General features: G+C 37.7%; 1 protein-coding gene across 1 annotated transcript in view; it reads right to left on the bottom strand.

Moving 5' to 3' along the window:
* EMC10 (ER membrane protein complex subunit 10) overlaps positions 1–16,332 on the bottom strand; it is a 41,772-nt gene continuing 25,440 nt past the window's right edge. The window contains exon 6 of the mRNA XM_081739084.1: positions 1–597. Coding sequence (XP_081595210.1) covers positions 520–597 — 78 coding nt within the window. The 3' untranslated portion in view covers positions 1–519. The remainder of the gene's footprint in view (positions 598–16,332) is intronic.

The raw sequence follows: 16,332 nt of genomic DNA, 5'->3' as shown, positions 1-16,332 counted from the left end.
TTTAATATGGTATACTGTTTTATTGTATTAAAGATTAACGTAACTTCAACATAAGGAAATTGATCTAACATTTTAACACTTTTATATAATTTATAACAATTAAATAATACGCATCACACACCAGCTGACACTCAAAAATGTACACACAACGCTTGAGATATCAACACATGAATATACCACACACAAGATGTGCATGTGCTTCTACTGTACCACATGTGCTATCACAAAAAAATGTTACATTGTTTAAGAAAAAAAACTATCACCAAAATTACTGGATATTCGTTACCTTTGGTATTCTGTAAAAGTTCCCTCTACAATAACAGTTTCACACTGTCCCTTTGAGAATTACAAAGCCACATTTAACTATTATGTTTGCAACATGCAGCATTAGAAAGCTGAATTTGCGTGAACGGGCCTGAGGATTGTGTCCATATGGTGTCACCAAGGGAGTGCACGGATTCAATGACTTTTGTTTCTATTCTTAACAACCCACACTGTTAACCACCTTCACATGCTGAACTACCGACCACCAGCACCCTCTGGGTTAGCCGCCCCTGACAGAACTACGAATATCAACACTGGAACAATGTACATCCACTGGAAAAACAAGAAATAACATATCCACAATTACACTCTGATTTTTTCTTTAAGGTATCGCCCATTCTTAACTCTCCTATACTTACATAAACATACACGGTTAACTACTGTACAAATGAAACTGACACTTTAAAATAGCATATACAACAGAAACTGTCAAATAGATAAATGCAATATTTTGTTTCCAACAACGAGACTATATGAGACGTTTTAGATAAAAACCGAAACACCGTAATGCGTACAAATTTTAATGCTCTCTCACCAGGAATCAAACCCGGGGCCAAGTGTATCAAAGGTGCACGTACTACCTACAAGACCAACGGGAAGGGGGTGCACATCCAATATGTGTAAATGCGAAAGTTCAATCTGATGGCAGCATCAGCTGTTGAATCACGTGATTACTTAAACAAGACTGACTGCCGCTAATCCAACCGAAAAGTGAATTTTACGAATGAAATAAAGCGAACAAACCTGGTTACTATCGCCCTGTAACAACTTAGAACGAACTATCGTACTGTATATATTAATAAAAGGAAGAAACAATCGATTTTTTTATTTTACCCACCAAATCCTCTATAGGTGAGAATTGTAACGCAAGGAGTGAAAAAGTGACTGACTGGAAAGAGACTCGAACCTGGGACTTCCGGTACACCGTGTCGATTCGTCAACCACTACACCACCCAGTCCGCTTCCCAGAACACTACTCTCACTCTCGAGGTCGATGCTCTCTAGATCCAACCATTAGTCCGAGATGAGAGCAGGTCCCTGCTTCGAGTCCCGATCCAGGCAGTCAAGTTTTCACTCTCTGCGTTATCGTACAGTATCCCGATGAGGCAAGATACCTACGACTACAGCACGAAAACAATTGTGCCACGGGATGAAACAACGCACCACCACTGCTATTGACAGCTTTAACATTTCCTGATAAGAAAATTTCGGAACGAATTCGACTATCGTACGGCTTGATGTGTGCCGGGTTATAGATGACATATAAATGTATTACGCTGATAAAAATTCTTGAAATTACCTACAAAACCAACTAAAATATTTATCAATAATTATAAAATACGGTTTGTATATTATATTTAAAAGTGTCTACTTCATTTGTACTATTATTTAAGTGTTCAATATCAAGCATTTAATAATGAATATATATATGAAGGAGAACGTGCATTTGGGACGCTTTTCCGTAATGACCTTAGATATTTCAAGCTTAACATCTCCCACCCCATTTCTTCCATTTGTAGCACCATTTCACGAAGAAGACGATTTTATGGGAATTCTGAAATACCCTATATATATGATAAAAACGATAAAGAGTACAATGGTTTTCATAATTATGCACTAATTATATATATATATATATATATATATTATATATATACTATATATATATAATATATATTAGTATAGTCATATCAAAGTGCGTAACAAAACTGCATTCTCTTTAGTGTAAATTAGATATATTTTGCACTAAGGTATAAATTTCAACGCAATATTTTCTATCAAAAGTCAGTTTGTTTACTTGGCTGGTGCGACGCAACGCTTGAAAAGAACTGCGATATTTCTTTGATTTTGTTCCTGTCGACAATGACAAACGTGTTATTACTCGGGAGTTATTTCTTGAACGGCTACTTACTGTCTATTTTTTTCTTTCTTTCTTCTAATGCACAAAACTAACTAACTCTATGGCCTATGAAACCCAGAGGATCAATGCCGCGTTCGCAAAAGCTCTCCATTGACTTTTGTTATTAGCCAACTTAATCCAGTTTCTACGTTGTATTCCTATTGTATTTTTATTCTAATGTACAAAGTGTGTGTGTGTGGGGGGGGGGGGGGTAACCCTTATCACTTATAGTCAAAATTAATAACTCTGTAAGCTTGATCTCTTCTAAAATGGCATAACTTAAACTATAAAATACTATACACTCAATAAAAGGGGGGATTCATCTATGTTTATCAAAATAACAATGTTTCCATTCCATCAATATTGAAGTAGATAGACATTGTGAGGCGTTCAATAATTTGACAGCTACGGAAATTTTGGTGCAATATTGGAAAGTATAGTATTTTCTTATGATTTATGATGATGTAGTGTCACTACTTATCTAAGCTACCTTTACGCATATTTAAGTTATTGGTCCCGATTTAATAAGATTAACTTACTATCGAATTATAGCAAATGACTCACAACTATATTTATTTCAATGTCGATGGATATGGGAACACTGTTAGTTCGATAAACAATGATAGTCGCCTTATGCATATAATTATCAGTGGAAACACCTAGAGTTGGGAGAACGTCATATGTCTGGAATGGCAACGGTCAAGTGGTAATTCTTAAGGCAAACTCTGTACTTGTACGTGGGGAACAGTAGAACAGCAGTATGAACTGAGCAGACAATGAAAGAGTAAAATAGGCGATTTCTGATTTTCAAAGAGAACTAAGTGTGGCGCACGATTATGTGGTGCGAACGAGACGAAAGTGGTAAGTGCACTGCGTGTGTAGCGAGAGACCATGTCCATGGTAATGGCGACCTATAAAACTAACGGCAAAACCATGTTGGGGAAAAGGACCAGTGTTCGGATGAAAACCCTCTGAGTTTCGCCAAGTACTAAAGCGGTTTGTCACTCAAAACAGTCGTGAAACTGCGGTGCACACGACAGACAAACTCAAGCAGGACTTCCTACAGCCTATGTCGATAATCACAGTCCGCTGCAAGTTTCGTGACATGGGCACATGGGAAAAGGTTGCACGGGCGAAACCATTGATGACTGGAAACGTGTGATATTGGGTCTTATGAATAAAGTGGAGCAAGGTGAGCATGCTCCAGTATTTGTGGAGTTTACTCCTTTTGGTATGAATAAAGAGGAGCAAAGAGAGCATGTTCACGGAGAGGTTACTCAGTGCTGGAGCATGGTCTGAAAACTATCGAGCATGCTCACATTTCATATGAATAAAAACGAGTTCGTGCTCGCACTTCGGATTACTGTCGCCAAAAATCTGGAGTCACCTCATTAGCTGACTCAAGCCGTGCAGTGAAGGTGTGTTGTGAAAATGGCTGCATGAATTTACAACGACGTAAAATATACAAGGAGCGCAGAAACACGTGGGAAGTGGACTATAAAACTCCGATCGCTTTGATCAAGAAAACGTGGAGTGGTTAAGTGATTATTTCCTAGGTGCAACAAATGAAACTCGAGGCGGGGCACTTACTAACGAACAGAGAATGCGAATTTTTTTTTATATTTGAGTGATCCAGGGTTTCAAAGTGGGGTAGGGGAGGATATAGGTGTGGATCAGAGTACGGTGTCCGTGACATTTGCAAATGTTCTAGACAAAATAATCGAAAAGGCTCCCCTGTGAATAAAGTTCCCAACAACTGTTGCTGAACAGCAGGCAGAAATGAATAAGTGGCGCCAAAAATACAATTTTCCCTTTGCCATCGGGGTCATCGATTGCACACATATGTAAATTAAACGACCTCATGTATACGCGGAGGAGTACATAAATCTAAAGGACGTTTCACCTTGAATGTTCAAGCCACTTGTAATTGTAACGAGGAATTCACGAGCGTTGATGCTTTCTGGTCAGGTTCGGTGCACGACTCCCGAATATGGATGAATTCAGCTGTTCGTGTAATCATGACAGAAAACAGGTCAGGAGCCTTGCTTCTGGGCGATTCTGGATACGCCATTGCTCCTTGGCTTATGACTCCTTTCCAAAATCCAGCTACAGAAGGAGAAAGAGAATTCAACAACTGCTTCAAAGGAGAACGAGTTATAATAGAAAGATGCTTCGGTCAAGTCAAACAGCGATTCCCTATACTGGAAAATAAAATACGATTGGTGACCAACAAAGTGCCTTCGGTGATTCTAGCCTGTTTTGTCCTTGATAATGTGGCTAAATATCTGAAAGACGGCGAGTTTTACATTGTTGAGAGAGCGTTTGAAGACGATGACGACATGGAAGAGGATAACGAGGGCATCCCGCGCGTGAGAAAACGTGGGCAACAAAGGAGAAATGAAATTGCCAGGATATTGCCAGGAGCAACCTCTATGAGCATGCTCGGCTTCTGCAAGAGTAAGCTCTCAAAACTATTGATAGTTTTTATTCATAAGAAATTTTTAGAGTTTGCTCACGAATAGAGCATGCTCATCTCAAGTGAGCAGAGTCTAGGCTCTATTTTATTCATTCCACCCAATGTCTGATGAGTCATGGTTCACCTTACTTCAACACACGGGCCGTGTTTATGTACAGCGGATACCCAAATAAGCATATGATCCGTAGTGTCAACGCACAACAGAGCTCCCTCATGGCTAAGCGATTAGCGTACGCGCCTTTGGCGTGAGAGATCCGGGTTCGATTCCTGTGGGATTTCATGTGGTTCGGATCCCACGTTAAACTGTAACTAAAACGTCTTATATAGTTTGGCTGCTTAAAAAGAATTCTAAACTTAACAAATCAATCAAAACAAATCCACGCACAACAGTGAAATATGGCAGCAGTTCTGTAATGCTGTGAGGCCGCAATATCTTGGTTTTCTGTGGGTGTTATGCTGACACTTACCGACCGCCTCACTGCCCGTGATTATGTTGCCATTTTGAGGGACCACGTGCACCTTATTGTCTTGTTGTTGTTTCCGGACAATGACCTTGTATTCTTGGAAGATAATGCGCCATTTATACAGCTGGAGCTGTTGAAGAGTTGTTTGAGGAAGATCGAGATAAAGTTGAATTGACCAAACCCCGGACCTGAAAACTGAACATCTGTGGTCCGTTTTAGTGATACGAATCTCGTCTAGATTTCCGATTCCATCCTCTCTCACGAAACTGAACTGAATGATCCGGGTGTACTTAAATTTAAATTGAAGTTGTAACATCCGGTCGTGACGTAATGTCACGTGATAATTAGTCCACTTTGCACAAACAACTTTATTAATAAAAAAATATTTACTTATGTTACGAAACATAGCTGAGCAAGCGTCAGCGAACGAAGGGGGTTAGAAGCCCCACAGGGCTCATTTTATTCCACTTTTGCCCTCATGATAATACCACGTAACACTACGTCACGCTCGGGTGGTGTAACTTCGATGTAAATCTAACCTCACCCGAGTGATCCACTGCACGGAAAATGGTGTAATACATTAAAAGAAAAAAAAATCCACTCTTTACCACTCACGACTTCTGTGACTCAATTCCACATTGCCTGAGAGTTGTTCTGAGAGCGAAAAGTGATACACCGCCATATTAATCTGGTACGTTATACTTCTTTTTAGGAGTGTTTCGATTAAACTAATCAGTATATGTATTCGATTCAATTAAATTAAATTATTTCAGTTCAGAGGCGGGCACGCTTACAAAGCTATTAATTTTGACTTTGAGTAATTAATATATATCTTCCTACACATTAGAAGAAAAATAGATACGCGACAAGATGCATCCAGGGAATAATCCCGGAGTAATAACATGCTTGTTACAGTTGACACAAATAAAGTCAATAAAATATCGCAGCTTTTTTCAAACGTCACGACGTACCTCAAGGTAAACAAACTTTAACTTTTAATAGTTAGGTCTTAATTTCATTATACGGAAATGTTAGTTAACTTAAGTGCTTGCTTCTTTTTATCTAAAGACATGTGTTTCCACTATGAAGACTAATGGAAATTGTAATGCAATGTGTATTCGAACTCGGCACTCACGGAGAGAAAAATGTTGCCTAGTTCGCTACTGGAGAAACCTCTGACTGATTAATTAGAAAACTACTAGTGTCAAGTCCCTGGCACACCACCCCGAGCCACTGTTACTTTAGGCAGCTCACATTAAATTATTTTATACATTTCAACGAATACAAATACCAAACGGCGTCATTCCTGCCGCGTGACTACGCTCTTTTTCCCGTCTTAGGCACCATCATCAGTATTTTCCGATTCTCTAAAGAATCCAATCCTTCATTTTATCCAATATTCTGAAATTTAAAAATTTTAAGCATTCCTTTATAAATATGGCCATGTGCTGCTTTTACGAGGACCTTACTTTACACAAGTTAATTATTACTCACATAACTTACGCCATCGCAAAAACCCACAAGGGCTTTATTCATTATTTCTCTTGTTCCTGTTTTCTCTAGTTTTCCTAATTATGGAATTGTTATTTGGGTGCTCTGGTAAGTACTAAACTTTTATTATTATTATTATTAGGTATGCACTCCATCACTTTATTAACTAATTTTACTCCAGATATCGTTCATTCTGTATTTAGAGGTTAAAGAGACTTCTTTAGCTTTGAACAACACTAAACGCGACTATATTTGAACACAATATTTCAACACTGAGAGATGAATATTTTACCTATGGCTTCAACTTACGTTATGGGACACTATGTGCACTGAAAGAGTTAACGATCATGTCGATAGCACAAAATGACACGCTTGGATAAATTCCTAGTTGTCCCTTTTTATACTCATTTGAGGAAACTGAATGCAATGAAACTATAAGTATATATATATATTAATGAACGGAGGAAACAACCGAATTTTTTTACACACTGTAGGTGCGAATTCTATAACACGCAGAGTGAAAAAGTGAATGAGTGGACCTACCGTGCCGATGCGTTAACCACTACGCTACTCAATCCACTTCCAAGAACAGCCACACATTCTCTCACTCTTGAAGTCGGTGCTCTCCACTCAGATCATATGACTTGTACTATAGCCTAGCTGCTGTGCTTGGACAACCCAGTGTCTATATACTGAGAACACCTTTTGACGATTGTAATTTCATATATACTAACGAAAGGAGGGAACAATTAATTTAAACTTATTTTCACACACCAGATCCTTTGTAGGTGCCAATTCAATAACACACAATGAGGGGAATAATGAATGATTGGACCGGTACTCGTACCCGAGATGAAAGGAAGAGTGTAACTCAGTTCTTTCCTCCTTTCATTAATACATATGAAGTTACAACCGTCAAAAGGTGTTCTCAATATTGGACACGATTGTCCAAGCATAGCAGCTAGGCTGTGATACAAGGCATATCGTCTGAGTGGGGAGCCCGACTTTAGGACTAAGAGAGTGGGTGGCTATTCTAGGTAGCGTAGTGGTTAACGCATCGGTACGGTATGTCCCAGATACTCAGTTCAAGACCTGGTCCAGCCATTTAGTTTTTCACTCTTTGTGTTTTAGTTTTAAACATATTCCTCCACGGGGTCACGAGAAAAAATATTCCAAACGTTAGATATAAATATATATAATTATCAAAATTTTGAGGTCTTTTTTTTCGTGATCCCATGGACAGGTATGTTTAATAATAGTTCCTCTGGATTCAGCATTCTCAAATTAGTATAAAAAGCGTAATAAGAAATTTACCCACGCGAGGGTACTTTCTACTAACAGCATGATCGTTAGTTTTCTTACTTCAGTTCTGTAACATTTTGATTTTACTTACTAGTAATTACTTCTAAATGGGCGATACACATACACACTAAGTCCGTATTAATAACCAATTTAAACTTATACTAAGCTACAAACACAACTAAAATGCAGTATACAACGCAGTGCAGTGTAGTGCTGTTATAAAGCATGATAAATGAGTAAATGATAGTTATATACAATGACATATGAGAAAAAAATAAGCTGAAATCTTGCTGCCATAACACATTAACTCCTTAAGACTATTGTTAACAGATTATTAGTACATTTCGCCTATTTGTCCAATGTTTACAATAATTCAATAATTCACTCAAATTAAAGAAAGAGGTGTTGACATTTTCCTACAACAAACAAACTAAATGAAAAAAAGAAAGAATAATCAGAGACTATTTTTCACTCCGTGCGTCTAATTAACTAACCTCTCTCACTTTTGAAAGAGGAAAATTTCTTCTTCTCTAAACAGTAAATGAACAAAAGACAGCCGCTTTCAAAATAAAATAACCACCGTATGGTCCTCATAACATCTTCTGATACCTAAACAGAGCGTAACCTTGAGAGAAGCCGTGACGTTCTGAAGCGTGCTTGAGTTTATTGTGGACATAAGAACCCTCACTTTAAAAAAATAATTGCGAAACAAAAGATATAAGAAAAAATCTGGAAAGTGAACGCTTTAAATTCTTTTCCTCATTTGAGATTATGCTTTTACCCATTGGTATGTTTTTCATTTTAGTATCTCATCCCTAAAGAATAGAAATTTCCTCTAGTAGTAAGCAAGTTATACTTTAATATTAGGACATACACGAAATAGAACACATGGTTCACGGTTCTTAGAAGATGAAAACTGGTTGGAGTTCAACATCATCTTTCAGCACCGACGATATATGAGACGTGGTCCTACAGTTTAAAGTGGAATCCGAATCACCGAAATGCGTTCAAATTTTTCAAGGCTCTCCCACTTGGATGCCGTATATCAAAGGCATGCCCGACTCTTGAAGAAGTGGAATGATCACATTACAGATGCATCGTGGCATCATTTCTCTCAGCAATGCAAACCATTGGTACGATTTGTACCACACAATAGTTGAAATATTGAGTATTGTCATGTTAATGGAGTATTCCCAAAAGTAAAATTTAATTTTCAGACAATTCTGTTCAAACATGTGAGAGATGAAGCCCCTGATATATGACGTTTGCCGACCATTTTTTACTTTTCAATGCAAATAAGAAAGACGTTTGAAAGGAAAGTAAAAATTAGAGGAAGGAAAAAATGAAATCGTTAAGTTTAACGTCCCACGCATATGCCGCCTAGGCTAAAGGAAACGGGGATGATAAGAAATGAATAAAATGGTAGAATGAAGAAAGTGAGAGGAAATGGGAGAACCCCTAGAAAACTCACGCACGGGTTTGTCCACCAGAAGTTCTTAGCGCGAGCTGGAATCGAACAGAAAGCATATGCACAGAGGTGAAACTCTGAGCTCTAGCACTCAGCCACGGCAACCCCCGTCTCTGGAAAACAGAGCCCCAAAAATTAGTAGAAAGAAAACGGAATATCTCAAAGTCCAATTTAAAAAGAAAATGGAGAAGTAAGGCTGTCAGAAGTAAAATTGAATGACGTGAAAATTTTTAAATATTTGGATTCACCTGTTGCTAAGAATGACGATTTTGATGAGGAAATATCGTACAGAATGCACGAAGGATGGTGAAATTTGAAGAAAGTATATGGCATTCTTTGTGATCGGAGAATTACGGGAAAGAATAAAGGAATTATTTACAAAACAGTGGTTAGCCCAGCAATGATTTACGGAGCACAAAAACATGGCCAACAAATCTTCCTTTCTTTTAGCTTAACAGCCCACGATTATGCCCGTTAGGCTAAAGGAGACAAATGATCATAGCAAGTGAATGATGATAGGATAATCGGTCGAATGAGAATAAAGGAGGAAACGGGAGAACCTCGAGAAAACCCAAGGACACGATGTTGTCCACCACAAACTTATTTAGCCGGGAATCAAACCAGGGACTCCACGCACCAAAAGTAAGCGCTCTAAAAATGAGTCATCATACTCCCAACATGGCCAATAAAGAAGCCACACGAAAAAAGTTTGATTGTTAGCGAAAAGATAATGCTGCGCTGAATATGTGGCATAACAAGAAGAGAGAAAGTGAAGAATGGAAGAGTAAGGGGAACAACAAAGGCTATGGGAAGTTCCAAGAAAGTAGACTCCAGTGGTATGGCTATCTAATGAGAAGAACAAACCTCTATGTGGTCAGAAGAGTGGTAGCGATAGAAATGGATGGGAAGAGACCAACTAAATAGATGGGTTGAGTTGATTTTGTGTTTAACGTCCAGTTCAGCAGCGAGGCTATATGAGACTTGGACCTACCGATTAACATGGAATCCGAACCACATGAGCTCCCGCCGGGAATCGAGGCCGGGTTTCCCACGCCAAAAGCTAGGAAATAGATGGAGTGACCAGGGAGAAAGGTCTGGGAAAGAATTCCGCGATAGGGCTTTATCGAGAAGGCTCATTAAAAACATCGACCCCATTTAAGTGGAAAATGTTGACTCGATTTTGAAGTTCTGGTATTGGTGAACAATTCTAGCAAAAAATCTCATCTCCTATAAGAATAAATAGAATAATTCCCCATAGCGTGTTACTTATGCTTATCTGAGAGCAACCTGCCTCCCAGAAGAAAGTATATACTGTTTCCGGCGATTGTCTAAACTATATCTTTATATGCCTTTTTTACGTATGTTAATAAATGACACGTTCCATTCAACAATACAGCTACAAAGTTCCACAATTAGTATTCACTATGCATTTATAACTGACAAGTTTCTTCAGCAGTGTGACATAATACAAACATATACAAGCAAATATGTGCATGCCATTATTGTCTAAAAAGTGCAACATACAGTATCTTAACTATATTTTAATTACATAAAACAAAAATGTTAATTTTCTACTATGACCACAACTTACATTTTACTAAAACCAAAATCTAAAACAAATTTTTAAAAAATAGTTAACTCCAGAAATTTCTGCTCCATTAACATGATAGGACACAGTTGAAAACATAATATATAATAATTAAAATAGTTTCAGACTATTAAAAGATTAGAAGTAAGACTAGGTAATGTTGATAATTCGAGACAGTATTTACGGGAACACCGTACTCAATGATATTAACATAGCTCCGCACTTGTCGGAAATGATCATTTTGAAACGGGACTTACAGGCTCAGGCTAAGTATTCTTTATGACAGGCTCAGGGTAACTATCCTTTAACATAGGCCTCGCACAGGTTCAGATTAACTAACCTTTATGACATAGGCCTCGCACAGGCTCAGAGTAATTATTCTTTGACATAGGCCTCGTACAGGCTAAGGGTAACTATCTTTTATTACATAGGCCTCGCACATGCTAAGGGTAACTATCCCTTATAACACAGGCCTCGCACAGGCTCAGGGTGACTATCCTTTGATACAGGCTTCGCAAAGGCTCAAAGTAACTATTCTTTATGGCATACGCCTCGCATAGGCTTAGAGTAATTACCCTTTATGGCATAGGCCTCGCACAGGCTCAGGATCACTATCCTTTATGACGTAGGCCTCGCACAGGTTTAGGGTAACTATCCTTTATGACATACGCTTCGCACAGGCTCGGGGTAACTATCCTTTATGACAGGCTTCGCACAGGCTCATGGAAACTATTCTTTATGACGCTCACGCTTTCTAATCTTAATGATTCTCACGTTACCATTGTCTCACAATCGCTATGAATAATGAGGCTAGTGCTCACTCACTTAGGTTCTGGCTTTTATTCACTTCTATAGCTGAGTTTGGACACCTGTAGTGCTAACTACAGATCGCCCAACTTAAAGTCAGCTCAACCCTTTTCGAGCTTCTTGTAAGGTTTTAATTTCCTTTAGGTATGAAAAAGATCTCTGTATATTAGATTACTAAATTGTTAACAAATTATACTATAAGAAAACTGATTCACTGATTAATAGGAGAGAATGGGAACGTCGGCAAAATGGTCGTTTGTTCCCGTCGGGATAAAGACAACTAACCAAATAATACGGGCTACCAAAACTTATTTTTAAAAAAATATAAAAACGCTGCACGATAAAAGAATAGAACGGTTAAACAAACCTTACAACAATAAATAGGGGAAATAAAACAGATAACAATATATTGAAAAACAATAAAAACAAAATATTTCAAACGCCAGGTACGAAGTTGTCAGTTTGGTAAAACAAGTTTTATCAAATTCACGATTTATCGAATGACTACATTGGGAAGAAAAGTTGAAATGAAAAAGTTGAGATGTTACCTCATATTAGACGCTAAAACTCCGTGGCGCGACAATCAATAAGAAGCTATCGCGAGCCGCAAATAGATATTGTGTGGCCAGCACATCGGATTCCAATGACATATTCGTCTTTCGGGGCCAGGGTTTGATGCTTCTTAGTTCATACACTTCCTTATTGTCGCACGATCTTGGAACAAAACCAAAAAATCTTTAACCAGAAATCGAAATCAGGACAACATCCAACAAAAATCCGTGAGATAGGGGGCACGTGGCTCAGTGATAGAGCGCTTGCCTCTAGTGTGTGTGGTCCATGATTTGATCCCGGCCAAGTAAGTTTGTGGTGGACAACATCGTGTCTGTTGGTTTTCTCGGGGTATTCCCGTTTATTCCACTTTCTCATTCCAACAATTTTTTCATCATCATTCACCTGCCTTAATCATCGCCTCCCTTAGCCTAAAAGGGCACAATCGTGGGATGTTAAACTGAAATATTTCATTTCATTTCAAATCCGCGAAATAGCCATTCAATTAATCTTAATTATACAGGAATTTCAATGTAATCATTTATGAGAACCTGCTTCCCAGTGGAAAGCTGCCTCCTTTGGTTGGCCTTCGAAAATGTTACGCCTGAGTAATAAATTAAATGGTACATCATTGAAAATATGACGATGGCGATATTCAATGAGTATTTTTAAGCATGAAGATAAGGAATTATAAAGAGACAACAGTCACTTTAAGCTTCTTTTGTTGAGAATATGCAATCGAATTTTCGGTCATTAGCCACGACCTACGGCTGGATTAGTTTTTATAGTAAAGGTGAGGAAAGGCTAGACTGGTCATAAATGAGATAAAATGGGAGTATTTAACATTAATAAATAAATAAATAAAAATAAAATTTTAAAAAAAGGAAATGTTAATTATGAAGGCTTCCATCACTCACGATAAACCTGTTTGTTTGCCACTAACATTATTTTCGCTGGCAGGTCTAAAATTATACTGAAAATTCAAATTACTTAATCCGGGTTCGATCCCAGCCCCGCCAAGTGAACTTTGTGGTGGACAAACACCGTGTGCGTGGGTTTCCTCGGGGTTCTCCCGTTTCCTTCCACTTTCTTCATTCCACCATTTCATTCATTACTCATCATCGCCGTCTCCTTTAACCTCACCGGAATATCCGTGGGACGTAAAACTCAAAGATTTCATTTCATTTTTCAAATTACTGAATGAACTAATAGGATGCAAATAAATCCTTAAACATTATATTTTAAGAGAAATACATTTGTTGATATTGGTGGGTTGAATCTGCTACACTATTACCGTGTTAGACTCAGGCTTCGCCCATTTGCATTAATAACATCTTCCGAGTTCTACTGCGGCTTTGGATATGGAGTGTTAATAAAGTGTGTACGAGTCATGTCCAGAAAGTAAGTAAGTTAAAAAAAAAACTTAAAAAAAAACATTTGTTCAAGTTACATTTATTTTTACATGAAAGAGCACACCCTCAACTATTTTTCGACATAGTTTCCACTAATGTTCAAGCAATTACCGGGTGACCAACTTGTCCAAACCTTACTCAACAAAACATCCCCCCAGTGTCAGGCAAGTACGCACCATTTCGTTTTAACGCCACCGCAGCGCCAGTGTGCAATCCAAAACAAAAGGAGAAGAATGCTCAGTTGTAAGTAGTTTGACCACCCACCATACAGCCTCGACTTGGCGCCGTCTGACTACTATTTGTTTCTGCACCTGAAGCGCGAGCTCGCGGGACAACGACAAAAACTGTGAGGTTATGGCTGTCTTCACTGGCGGGAAGTTTCTTTAAGGAAGGTTTGGAAGGTTTGGACACGTTGGTTACCTGCTATAACAAGTATTTGAACATTGATGGAAATTATGTAGAAAAATAGTTTAAGGTGTGCTATTACATGTAGAAACAGATTTGGCTTGAACAAACCTGTTTTAGTATATTTTTTTTCAAAACGGTACTTCTTTCCGGACACAGCTCGTACTCACTGTGAAAAAATGACTGTGTTTAAATCTCAAAGGAAAACATTAGCAGTTTTTGATGGACACTGACTTGTTCACACAACAATTACACTCTTATTAACCACGGAGCGTATAATTATATTAAAAGAAACTAGTCAAATACGATGTCCTCCAATAAATACTGTGATTGAAGTAAGGACAGTTTATTTTCCTTTTTTCAAATTAGTCTGTAACACATTTTCGCTTAGATCGCTTAGATCAGAATAAACACAATAGTTAAATCAAGCAAATATGAAATGAAATCTTTAAGTTTAACGTCCCACGGTTATGCCGGGTAGGCTAAAGGAGACGGTGATGAGAGATGAGTGAAATGAATGAAGTGGGAGGAAACGGAAGAACCCCGAGAAAACCCACGAGCACGGTGTTTGTCCACCACAAAAAATCAAGCAAATAGTCACTATTCTGAACTAATGTTCTGGTAAGCTGTGAAATTTTGGGTACAGATATAAAAAACACCGCTTCTTAAATCATCAAGACTGAATACCGGTAAAGGAAAGGCAAGACAACGATGAAAAATCAGAATAACCTAACAATTGTTATTTCTAAAGTAAACAAGTAAATTCATAGTTGATATAAACTGTTTCCACAGTGCAGGGACGTTACCGATAATGTGATCCCTGAAGTAACGTAGGATTGATACTGACGGAAACAAGAAGTAGTCGCTGAAACGACTACCGTCAATATTATTATTTTTAACAGTTCGGACGCTTCATATGTTGGTACAATTTTGGTGCATCAGAAACTAAATAACAAGAAGGTTTTGTTGATAATCTTTGTAAAGTTTTACAATATTAAAAACCAATATAATCTTTCTGACATTTAGCTTTTATGCCATAAAATTGTACCTGGCAACAATAGAAATAATGCAAGAGGCAAACAGACTTATTTAACCAAATTGACATTAGTTTTCATAATTAATGTATCTACTTATTTTTTTTAATTGTCAGTTATTCCATACTATCTAATTTATAACAAGTCAACTACTTCTTCACTCTTTCTATAAAAACTAACCCAGTCAAAGATGAGACATAAATTATGACTGAAAACCAAATTACACATTCTCTACAAAAGAAGTTTAGTGTATTACTTTTAATATTCAATGCTATAACCTAATAAATGTTAGCGAAACCTAAAAGACATACAGAAGAATGAGTAAGAACCATAGATACTTGCATTACAAAAAGTACGTGGGTCGTTCAATATATAAGTTTCCCCAAGCTGTATAAAAAAAAAGATATATATTTGTAAACTATACATACATGTATAGGTGGGTTCTTCTTCACCTCTCCACATAATCCCCATTGAGTTCAGACATATATATCTGTCCAAGCCCTTTGCAAAAAATCAGGGCTCTGGCTTTTCATGCAACTTAAAAAATAAATATTTTACATCGCAGGAAAAGTTATATATTGAACGACCCACGTATACACAGAAAGTACAGTCTTAGATTTCATTTTTATAGCAGCCATCTTTAAGAGCGTATGCATTCGTAGCTATAATTGTATCAAAAGTAATTTTATCATAATTAAATCCATAATCGTTAATTAGAAACTTCCTTATCAAAATACCTTATATATGAAGGAGGGCACGATTGCTCAGTGGTACGGCGCTTACCTCTGGTGCGTGGTGTCCTTCGTTCGAACTCCGGACAAGTAAGTTTGTGGTGACAACATCGTTCTCCTGGGTTTTCTCAGGCTACTTCCGTTTCCTTCCACTTTCTCATTTTACCAATTCTTCCATTATCATTCCCTTGCTTTAATCATCGTCTCCCTTAGTCTAACAAGTATAATCGTGGGGCGTTAAACTCAAAAGATTTCATATTTTGCTTATATATATGAAATCAGAAAGATCTCAAATATAGGATAAACAGCATTTTACTTTAACAAGACTGTACTGTCATAATGCACAGAAAGAGAGAGAGAGAGTAGCAAGAATCAATAACT

This window comes from Thermobia domestica, chromosome 14, assembly GCF_964235325.1.
Source record: "Thermobia domestica chromosome 14, izTheDome1.hap1.1, whole genome shotgun sequence".
NCBI lineage: Eukaryota > Metazoa > Arthropoda > Insecta > Zygentoma > Lepismatidae > Thermobia > Thermobia domestica.
The sequence above is the reverse complement of the archived record's forward strand: the minus strand, read 5'-3'. Positions and strand labels throughout refer to the sequence as shown.